We start from the raw sequence: 11,683 nt of genomic DNA, 5'->3' as shown, positions 1-11,683 counted from the left end.
GACAAGGTGTTATCCCTCTCCACCGGCCCCGGATTCGACTCAATGTCACCTCCTAGGAGAAGAAGAGTAAGCTTAAAAAGTAAAAAGAAGTAGGGAAGACAGAATAAGAGATTCGGGAAAACCAAAAGACTTAAATCAAAACCCACACAAAAGTCAAAGCTCACTAAAATAAATTTAATAGAGTTAAATAAACCAATGCACGCTCTATATTGCAAACTTACTCCCATTACAAGATTCTGATGTCAACAAACCTCTTACCTGACGTTGATTTCCAAACATAGCTCATCAATAAAAAAACACATATAAAATTGTAATAACTCAAATAATGATTCCATAATTGCCGTGTAATTACAAAAAAAGTGTAAAAAGGATGTATAGAACACAAAAGAAGCAATCAATACAATTACGTCCAGTGCTTTTAACATAGAAAAAAGGCATTGAAAAAAAACTTAGAAAGGCAGAAATAGTCAGATTAATCGATATGTGTGATGATGACAAAAATATAATGTGACAAGAAAAAGCTCCTATGATTGTAGAATTCTGTCTTTGAAAGAAGCAATGGTGTCGAAAAATTTGTAATCGTCATTTTTCAGCTTTGCGACTACGTTACAGTTTACATCTGCAAAAACAAAATCAACATTGGAATTTGGCGTAATCAATTCTTTTGCACCATCTAACAATCTCAAACGTGCCTTCGTCAAATCCAGATAAACTTTAATGTTATTTTTGGCTGATTTCCTGGCTTTGTATACGCTCGTGCGTTTGTTGAAAGAATAAAATTTAACTATCATTGTTTTCCTTTCTTTCCCCACACGATGTGCCCTGTCAATATCACTGGCCTCAAGATTGATGTTCATATCTTTGCAAACTTTAAGAATTTTTTCGACACAATCTGAACTCGACTCATTTGCACTCCTTCGGATCCCATTTATTCTTAGACAGCTTCTTCGAGAATATTGCTCTTGTGCATCGTTTTGTTTAGCAAGAAAATCAACCGAATTATTAAGAACAGCATTCTTGTCCTTTAAGATAAGGAGTTCATTTTGTAATTTTGAGATTCTGTTCTCGTGATTAACATAGTCCTCTTCTAGGGACGTAATCCTTGCATCTTGCAGTTCAATTTTATCATTTAAATTCTGAAAAAGATTCTTGATTTCATCAAGATCTTTCTTGGTTGCAAGTTTCTCTAGCTTTCTGTCCAAAATTTCCTCAATCGTTTTAGAAATTTCTGATGAGCTCCTCGTTTTTGATTGACTCATATTAGCAACCAAATCAAATCAAAACCAAATCAACAAGGAACCAGATAGTAAAACGACAAAATAGCCAAGCAAAAAGATCAAGCAAAAAACTTTAAACGCCCTTTTTTCAACCACGTCAGTTAAGCATGACCGTCCTCCACGGATACGATGACAGATCTTTCGATGTTATGGGTGATGGTAGTTGTGATGGTAGTTTTGAAGGTAGTTTTGCTGTTTGAAGTCGGCTAAAAAAATAAAAATAAAATTGATCTCCCCTTTTATCTTGTGGCGGGATATAAAACTTGAGACGTTTGTAACGATTGACAGGTTCAAACTATTGAATTGAAAAGTAAATAATGACAAGGATTGACTATTTGAAAATTTGAAAATTGAAATTATAAAATACTTAAACTGAAATGACGCAAATGAAAACTGAGAAAAATGTGATTGAACAAACAGAAAATGAGCAAAATGAGACGCACAAAGAAAAAATGACACATGAACTCGCAAGAAAATAGCACACTGAGAATTCAACAGAAAAAGAAATATTGATAAAACCATGTGTCATTGAAGTCTATAAATAAATTTTTACAAAGTGTTTTTGATAAATATGATAAATAAATAAAATCTTACCAAGTTAGCCCAAATGAATATCCCTGAATGAGCTTGAAAATTGGTTGAAATTTAATTGAAAATTGATGAAATTGAAAGTTTAAATTTGTTGAAGTTGAAAATTCATTGATGTTGAAATTTTGTATACGAACCCATCTCCTCGCACTTCTCTCTCATAGAGAATGATAAAAAAACTTGGATTGGAAATCAGAAAAAGTGAATCGGATTTATGAGTCTCTCAAATACCCGAGAGACTTTGAATAATGACGTAATCTATTTATAAGTAATTAGCTAAAGTATAATTTTTTTATTGCACGATTTTTTATGTGATAATTAAATAAAAACAATCAAACGAAATAACTTTTTCATTCAATGATCGCGTTACACTGGCCCAACCAGGATGCAAAAGTTATTTTGTAGCTGAATACACACTATTCAGATCATCCACCAAATCATGTTCATCTGTTTGATGAATGACTATCAGTTCTCTGACAGCACGTGTTGTTTCACGAAACGATTTCTCATTAGCATTTTTGTAAAGAACAGTCACTTTACGAATTTTGTTATCATTACCGTGATGCGTATCTTTGACGATTCCGTATTGGTAAGTGGAAGAAATAGCAGAATCATTCTTTGCGAAAAGAACAATATCGTCGACGGCGATATCACGATCTTGGACGAACCATTTTGGTTGGTGCATCAACTTTGGTACATGGTTGATGAGCCATTGATCAAACCAAGCGTTGTAGATTGCAGTGTTTGAGTCGAGTATTTTGGAGAAGCTTTTCGTAACTTCTAACGGACCAGCCGGACTACGATCATTGTTTCGTCCTAACTTCAATCGATTTGGCGTGATAAGGTCCATGGTATCGAAATTGGACACAATACCATTGAGTGCGAGGGGCAAATCGTTGATTGAATTAGCGACTTCTGAGCAGATAGTTTCCCATTGGATGACTGATAACCGATGCCCAGAAAACGACTTTTCGATTGATGATTTCACCTCACGAATCTTTCTCTCGACCTTTCCATTGTAATTGTGACCTCCAACTGGACAAAGTTCGAAGTCGATCAAAACGTCGACGTGAAGACGATGTTGTAGATCGTTGAAACTGATTTTGGTGCCTTGGAAGCCTTTGATGATTTGACTTCCTCGATCAACGTACATTGTCTTTGGATACCCATTGTCGTAAGCGAAACGAGTGAACGACATGAGGAACGACGGAGTACTGTAGTCGTCCATCACTTTGATTGACAATGTTGATGTAGAGATGCAGCAATAGAGTGATAACCAGTTCTTGATAGTTTTACGTTTGTTGTGGCTTGAATAGGCTTGGAAGGGTCCAGCGAGGTCACATTGTGTGTTATAGAAAGCAGGAGCAATCGTTCTGCAACAACTTGGTGTTTTGCCCATGCTGACTTTGACTTTCGATTTTTCGAGGAAACGACACAATTTGCAAGATGCTTTGACCTTCTTTTCAACTTCGCGTCCTTCAATGATGAATGCCTTCTGGGATGCATAGCGTAACGTAGCTTCGATGCCGGAATGTTTGACGACTTTGTTGTACCAGTGAACGTCACTCAGGACGGCGTAGGCGATGGGTGAATGTTTGCTGATGATTGGAACGCAGAAGGTCGTTTGATGTAGATCTTTCATCACTTTCGTCATCGGAGTGATCACGTTGATTTCGTCTGTTGGCATGATACGACCAGTATACGTTAGGATGGCCGTCAATCTCTGTTGATATGCGTTTGTACTTCTCTTTACTGACGAACTGTTTCACCTCTTCAGTACCCTTGCGCCAGAAGTACGTCTCGGCTTGCTTGAGTTGATCGTCAGTCAGTCGTCCATTTGATTTGAATTCGTAGGTTGGTGCAGATGATTGTTTACGTAGAGCTACTAAAGATCTAAGTAGTTGTAGAAATTTAATGGCTTGAGCAAGTATTCTGATGACCTTTTGAAAACGAAACTTATTTGGGTCAATCAGATATTTGGAGCATGAATAGTGATCTCGAACTTCGGACACAATCTTCATTGATGCCAAGTAAACTTCACGACTGCCTTGAATTGCCTCATTCTTGATTTCACATAAGTCAGTAGAATTGAAATTAATTTGACTTACAGTTTTGGTTGGGAAGGTTGATTTGTCACCCCTGAGCCAGGAGTGCCCATTGATCCATGTTGATTTGCTGCTGATATCGTCTATTGTTGCACCTTTACGAGTTGCGATATCTGCGAGCATGTTGTTTGTGTCGATGTGTTGCCAATCTTCACGAGTTGTTTGTCGAATGATTTCGATTATTCGATTTCGAACGAATGGCTTGAGAGAGATTTCATCATTACTGATCCAGTGTAGAACGATGGTGCTGTCTGTCAATTTGATTGATCCGTTGTGTTTGGACTTCAATGCACGTTTGACGACTTCGGAAGTATGAGTGTTGAGGACAGCTGCTTCGAGTTCAGCTCGAGGTTGAGTTGACGATGACAAAATCTTTGATCGAGCAAATACGAGTTGGCACGAATATTCACCGTTTAAACGTAGTATTCTGGCATAGATAGCAACGGTTGCATCACCGAAGTCGATGGTCTCAATCATTAAGTTGGCTGCATCATCAGGCACGATGGCTCTGGCGTATCGAATTGATTTTATCTCTTGAATCATTTCGAAGTTGGATTCCCATATGGCTCTATGGTTGTCCGGTATGGCATCGTCCCACTTCAAACCACGTTGTACGATGTTGTGGAGATCAATCTTGAGTGACGCAGTGATTGGTGTGATCTTCCCAGTGATGTCGAATAGCTCGTGCACCTTGGATACGCAATGACGCTTTGTGAGGGTGGATGGAACGATACCAACTTTCTCATCTGGTTTCTTTCCTCGTCGTTTCTTGGCGAAGTTTAGTTCGGATACGTCGATCGATACTTCGTCATCTTTAGGATACCAAATCATTCCTCCTACACCGATTGATTTGCCATCTTTGGAGAGTGATTCTGGAGGATCGTGAAGCCTTTTAATCGGAATCCACCTCTACCGAGTGAGATTTTCATTTGGTCGGCTCTTTCCATGGCGGTTTTGAGATTGTCTTCTCCAGTGATACAGTCGTCGACATAGAGATCGAAGTTGACAATGTGATCGATCTCAGGGAATTCGTTTTTGGATAGTGCTGACGTTTGTCGTATTGCTCGCTCTGACTGGTTGCCGCTCGACTTAACCCCATAAATCAAGGTTTTGATAACTTTTTCTTCCGGAGGTTGGTTGGGATGAAGATCGTTGTTCCACAAGTATCGTTGGTAGCACCATTGGCTTTGATCGAGTTTGATCGCGTTGTACATTTTGGTTACGTCAGTATGAAATGCGACTTTTGTGACAGTACCAGCGAATGAGGATTTCGACAAGTTTATTCATACCGTTGGTGCCCTTTGCGAGAATTGAGTTAAGACTGTAGCCGCTGTTTGTTGGGTTGTGATGCGTCGAAAACGACTCGGCAAGGTGTTGTGACGGAGCTTGCGTTCCAAACTGCCCTCCATGGTATAAAGTTTTTGAATTGGGCTGTGTGCCAATTGGTTTGAACGTTGGGATGAAGGTTCTTGATGAAGTCGACGTGGCCAAGTTTTTGGAGCTTAGCCTCAGATTCGATGACGTCACGTTTGTCATTCGGGTAAGAGGATAACTTCTTGACTTGTTGGTCGTACACCTTCTTGGCCTTCATTCGATTTGGATGTAGTCCTGATATTGGGATCTTGTGTGAAGGGTAGAGTCGCCACAGTGATCTTCTCGTTTGGTATGACTTCGATTGACTTGTTGATGATATCTTGTTCGATCTCTTCACGAATACTGATGGCTGTTATGGAATCGTTGGTCTTGCAGTTTTCGCAGTCTCGACACTTCATACATCGGTAATTGATGATGCTACCAGCTGTCTCTGCTGCTTCGTCGAATTGGTTTTTGTTGGGTTTTTGCACAAAGGAGTGGTACGTCTGGTTGACACTAAAACCAGACTTGTAAATTGTTAATTGATTTGAAAAGAAAGTATTCTTACCACTTCCTTTGAATTGCTGTTCGATCATTGAGAATATTTCGTGTGGTCCTCCAATTATACCACGACTGCCATCTGGATTTTGAACAATGATTTGAAATGGTGAGTCCTGAAGGCATTTGGAAGATCACCTTGGGGTGGTATCGTAGGTATCGTATGCCAATCATAAAGTCGACGTCACCTCCGACAGATATGAAGGGAAGCTTTGGTAAAGTTGACGGATTCCCTCCACTCCGACGAAATGCATCATGGATATCATCTTTGACTTGACCATCGAGAGGGTAATTTGGAAATGTTGAAGTGATCTTCTTGAGAGCGACACCGGTGAGTGTCACTTTGAGCCGTCAAAGGTTGGTAGATCGATACTGTAGATGCCCTTGGATGACAGTGTTGATACGTCGCCAACACCACCAAGCTGATAGGTCCCTTTTCTTGAAGTCGGGCTCTCGATTCCAATTGATCGATCGCGTGGTCACGTACAACAAAATCGCTGCACCCCAGAATCGTAGAAGATCAGGTAAGATTTTGAGTTGATGATGATTTGTTGAAGCTGATATATACCTGAAGCTGAGTCGTCATTTGTGGACGGATTGGAAAAGATTGAAACGTGTAGTAGTTCGATATCGTTTTTTGAAAATTCTGGGATTTGGGTCGTTTGACAATGCATCGCGATTTGAATTGTTCCAGACTTCTTGGTTGCCGGATCTGACTTGTGGTCGTTGCAAACGAGAATGTGCTCTTCATTGTGTACTTCTCGTGGCTCGGATGTTGACATGTGAAGACCTTTTGACATTGCCTTCACGATGTTTTCCTGTAGTGGCTTGAGCTCCTGGAAATAAGCACTGATAGCAAAGGTTTTTTACGTTTGAGTTCTGCAAAACGATTTGAAGGTGTCATTTCGACGAACTTTTTGCACACAAAAGTATTGAATCAATTTTGTGCCCTGTGGACCAGAAGTCAATATATGATCGGACGAATCACAAATAAAACTTTCGATTGGTCAGGAGGGGATGAAGTAGGATCACTCACCTCTGTATCAGTATAATGTGAACGTGGTTGTTTCGGTGGTTGTTTTGGAGGTTCGTTGGTTTGCTTTTTGATCACATCTTTTGTTGTTGAATCTTCTCTCTGATTCAAGGAAAATGATGAGTCTCTTCCATTCACTTTGGGGATAACGTTTCGTTTGAAATCTGTGTCAACCAACGAGATAATCAGCATCTCCGATCAGCGAGTAGATTTTGTTGATACCACCTCCATAGTAGAGGGAACTGCTCGATCTTGTGTGTTTCTGCGTTTCGATAACTCTTTGAGGAGATTGACCATCTTGTTGAGGGCGTTGGCTGTGGATTCAGGATCTGTCATCCGATAGAGAGGATCGAGATTGGCCAGTCGGTTGAGTTTTTTGTTGAGTAGTATCATAACGTCACCATATGTTGATTTAAGGCGTGACCAAATCTCGTCAATGTCGGTGAGCATCTTGACGACACCTAAAGCTGGTTCTTGTAGGTAATTATTCTTTAGAAGATCTCCTAACAAATGTTTGGTGTTGATTTCTCGTGGACCTTACTGAAATAGCGTGACCAAATCTCGTCAATGTCGGTGAGCATCTTGACGACACCTAAAGCTGGGTTCTTGTAGGTAATTATTCTTTAGAAGATCTCCTAACAAATGTTTGGGTGTTGATTTCTCGTGGACCTTACTGAAATTGTCTTTGAAAGTAAATGTCTATGACGTCATCGTAGCCACTAATTCTAATTTCGATATTAAGTTTGGCAGCTGAGAAGAGCTTTTGTTTGTAGACATCACGATCTCCAAGAGAAGAGGTTAAGTGTTCGACAAAATTTGACTTTGTTGTAATTAATAGTTCATACCTCTCTCCTAATGTTTTAATTTCCAATAAGGTTTCAGGAGTTGAAACTGGTTTTTCTAGCAGAATAGATTGATATTTCTTGGCAATTCTGTCGATTTGGTTATCTCTGCTGGCAAGACTGGATTTGATCTGGATAAGCTCTTCATCGGTGAGATTGGATGTATTCTGTTCGAATTCTTTGATAAGGTCGTTGACTGTTCGTGTAGTGTCCTTGATGGAGAAGAGTAGAGCGTCTTTCTTACCATCGTTTTGTTGTTGAATCTTTGTGTCCACGATTTGTCTGAGTTTTGCTCTGGAGTCTTTGATTTTACGTACATAATCTCTGATTGATTGAAGAGATGCTTTTGTCGAGACGAGAAGCTCGTGTTCTGGGTTTTCGGCATGGATTGCGTTCTCGTTTTCTCTGAGGAGCAAACGTAGCCCCATCAGTTGTTGAATAGATTCATCTATGTCGGTCAACGTGGAGGTGGGATTCTCCTCAATGACATCGGTGACCTCTTGAATGGCGATTTTCGTTGAATTGATTATTTCGACGGACATATTAACTGTCCTGTTGGTGGTTCGTATTGACGTTTGATTTGTTTGATTACACGTTTCCCAGTTGAGTGGAGAATTTGATAGTCGATCCTTGGAACGTTTCGAAGATTTCTTGACATGTAATCGACGAATTAATTTGATGAATGATCGACTACTTGTTTGAATGTGGCGGGATATAAAACTTGAGACGTTTGTAACGATTGACAGGTTCAAACTATTGAATTGAAAAGTAAATAATGACAAGGATTGACTATTTGAAAATTTGAAAATTGAAATTATAAAATACTTAAACTGAAATGACGCAAATGAAAACTGAGAAAAATGTGATTGAACAAACAGAAAATGAGCAAAATGAGACGCACAAAGAAAAAATGACACATGAACTCGCAAGAAAATAGCACACTGAGAATTCAACAGAAAAAGAAATATTGATAAAACCATGTGTCATTGAAGTCTATAAATAAATTTTTACAAAGTGTTTTTGATAAATATGATAAATAAATAAAATCTTACCAAGTTAGCCCAAATGAATATCCCTGAATGAGCTTGAAATTTGGTTGAAATTTAATTGAAAATTGATGAAATTGAAAGTTTGCAATTTATTGAAGTTGGAAATTCATTTATGTTGAAATTTTGTATATGAACCCATTTTCTCGCACTTCTCTCTCATAGAGAATGATAAAAAACTTGGATTGGAAATCAGAAAAAGTGAATCGGATTTATGAGTCTCTCAAATACCCGAGAGACTTTGAATAATGACGTAATCTATTTATAAGTAATTAGCTAAAGTATAATTTTTTTATTGCACGATTTTTTATGTGATAATTAAATAAAAAGAATCAAAGGAAATAACTTTTTCATTCAATGATCAATAGAATAATTTATAAGATTTGTTATAAATGGACAAATGATACTAACCGAAGATTTCAAAATTTTGTTTGGTATATTTCCACTAGTCTTTTTTGAACAGTTCAATTTCAATATCATCTCATAGACCTCAGGTATAGCAACCTTTTTGAATTCAAATGGACCGTGGGAATTGTTCGATTGGATTTTGAGAATACTAGGATGGTCAGCATATTTTAACATTGACTTTGTGACTGACATGACAGGATCGTTATCAGAAGTAGAATACCCACTGTTCCATTCGAAGAGATTTAAGGGATTTGTGATGTTAATGAAGTAACTATTGAACAGTTCTGAAATCTCTCTCTCGTCTTGCGTAATAGAAATTTTTACCATTTCTATGATAAATATTTGAAAGTCTGCTGCGTTCCATGATGGCTTTTTTGATAGTTTTATTCATGTGGGGTTTTTCATTCCCACGAATGGTTTTCATTCTCAGTGGTGCATGCTTATCTATGGTGGCCCATAAGTGCCAAGTAATTTTTTATTGAAAAACACAAAAAAATATTTTTTTTATAACTGAAAAAAACTTTCATTTTACAATTTAAATTAACTTTCATTTCAAAATCAATTTAAAAGTAATTTCGTTTTCAAAATGACTTTAAAAACAACTTAAAATACGACCCAGCAAGGCCACACAAATGATTTAAATTTTGTTTTGATTCTCATTTACTTTTCGATATCATTTTAAAAAGCATTTTGTTTTTTTATTTTTAAAATCACTTTTCTCGCGTAGCCCATCAGTGCCAAAGACAGCTTTGTCTCCAGACCCCTACAGGCTTAAAAGATTGAAGTTACTATGGTTACTTATTGGTTTGTTTACAGTTCACGGCCCATCAAGGCCAAAACAACTTAGTGCTTAAACCCCAAACATTTTTACAAATGTGTAGGAGAGTATAAAATGATATCCTTTACTCCAGTGTTCTAAAGTACCATAAATGAGAGATTTTTTGTCCGTCACAGTGCTTTTCCTTTCTATTGTTCGTTGTTTGGCTGGTGGGTTGTATTGTCTTGAAAAATTTACTTCTTTTTGCAGACAAAATTATTCATCAAACAATGGGCAACATGAAAGAGCTTTGTTTTGATGTGTAAATAAAGAGTCGAATTTTTTCTTAATATGCAGCATGCGAGCATGAAAGTAAAAAAATGGTGAGAAGAGAGGAAATACACTTTTTTTTATATAAGAACAATTTTACAAGAACAATGAGGCTCAAAAATGCCAAAAAATAAGAACAATTTAAGAACAGTGGAGGGGCTGAAGTTAGAGAGTTATTGCAAAAAGAATCACTGGTTTCTAAAATCCTCTAAATAGTAAAGTAAATAGCCAAAATAAGAACAATTGAAACAAAAAATCAAGAACAGCCGAGCCTCAGCAAAAATTTACTGGTTCTTATAAATAAAGAGTAATAGGAGGGAAGTTTTATTTACTTCCAACCCCTTTCATATTGCCGCCTTATGCTTTAATATTTTTGGCTCCGAGGAAACCCCAATGTGACCCCCTAAAACAAACAACTGGTTCGTTCTATTATCAAAAGAAACTTTACCTGTTGAAATTTACTCATTTATATGAAAGGCCTCAATGGGCTGTCAGATCAATTCATTTAAAAAGAATTAAAATGACATGGCCTCGATGGGCTGAGTTGGAAATCATTTTTGAAAACAAACCCGTTTCAAATTTGAAACGAAAATAGAAACTAAATCAATTTTGAAATCAAAATTTAGTTCAAAACTTAAATTAAAAGCTGAATGTGGAAAGTAAAGTATTTTGAATTTTTTATAATGTCAAAACAATGTCGATTTTAAAACAGTGTAGATTAACCTGTGATGGTCACTAATACCAGTATCCAGATATCTGGTAAATTGTAATACATCCTTTTGATTTGATAGTATTAAATCAATACAAGTAAGTGCCTGGAGCTGACTTAAAACAAGTTTTAAACTTCACATGGTTATATAGTTCGTGACTATCAATAAAATCAGAGATATGAAGTGGGTCCGAATTAAAATCACCGAGAACTATACATCGTTCTGGGTTATAGAAGTCAAGAGTTTTTGATAACCACGTCAAAAAGTAATCTAAACCTTGCTTTGGGTTGCGATAAATAGAGATCACTACCCATTTGCTAGATTTCAATTTGATTTCTATAGGAATAATTCCGACATCATCAGGCAGACTGAAATGCTTTAGCCTGGTGGCTGACAAGGAGGGCTTTGGAAATACCATGAGACCCCCACTTTCACTGGTAATATCTAGCCGAAATGGTTCTTTGTAACCTTTGACTTTAAATTGTTTTTTTGAAAACGAGGAGTCAAGCTTTGTTTCAGCAATGCAGAGAATGTCGAATTTATTTTCAGTAAAACAAATAAGATCTTTGAGCTCTTTGTCAGCAAAAATAACTACTTTGCAGACAAAATTCTAGTCTATTTGGAAGAGTCTCTTTTATAATAAGTGTACACTACTAAAGGGATAATCAGATTGTTT

At 37.4% G+C, this 11,683-nt stretch overlaps 2 protein-coding genes across 2 annotated transcripts in view; both read right to left on the bottom strand.

Annotated features, from left to right (window-relative positions):
* Positions 1-1,259, bottom strand: part of LOC136819391 (putative leucine-rich repeat-containing protein DDB_G0290503) — a 7,079-nt gene extending 5,820 nt beyond the window's left edge. Inside the window, exon 1 of the mRNA XM_067075625.1 lies at positions 618-1,259. Coding sequence (XP_066931726.1) covers positions 618-1,259 — 642 coding nt within the window. The remainder of the gene's footprint in view (positions 1-617) is intronic.
* Positions 1,260-2,515: 1,256 nt separating this feature from the next.
* LOC136819390 (uncharacterized) lies at positions 2,516-4,801 on the bottom strand. Its single transcript, XM_067075624.1, has 3 exons — positions 3,635-4,801; positions 2,655-3,588; positions 2,516-2,553 (listed from the first exon to the last, which is right to left on the bottom strand). The coding sequence occupies exons 1-3, from the start codon at positions 4,799-4,801 to the stop codon at positions 2,516-2,518; spliced, it is 2,139 nt and encodes a 712-aa protein (XP_066931725.1).
* Between the last annotated feature and the right edge of the window lie 6,882 nt (positions 4,802-11,683).

This window comes from Clytia hemisphaerica, unplaced genomic scaffold (genome assembly GCF_902728285.1).
Source record: "Clytia hemisphaerica strain Z4C2 unplaced genomic scaffold, Clytia hemisphaerica genome assembly, whole genome shotgun sequence".
In the NCBI taxonomy this organism is placed as follows: Eukaryota; Metazoa; Cnidaria; class Hydrozoa; order Leptothecata; family Clytiidae; genus Clytia; species Clytia hemisphaerica.
This window is presented reverse-complemented; position numbering and strand designations above follow the sequence as displayed.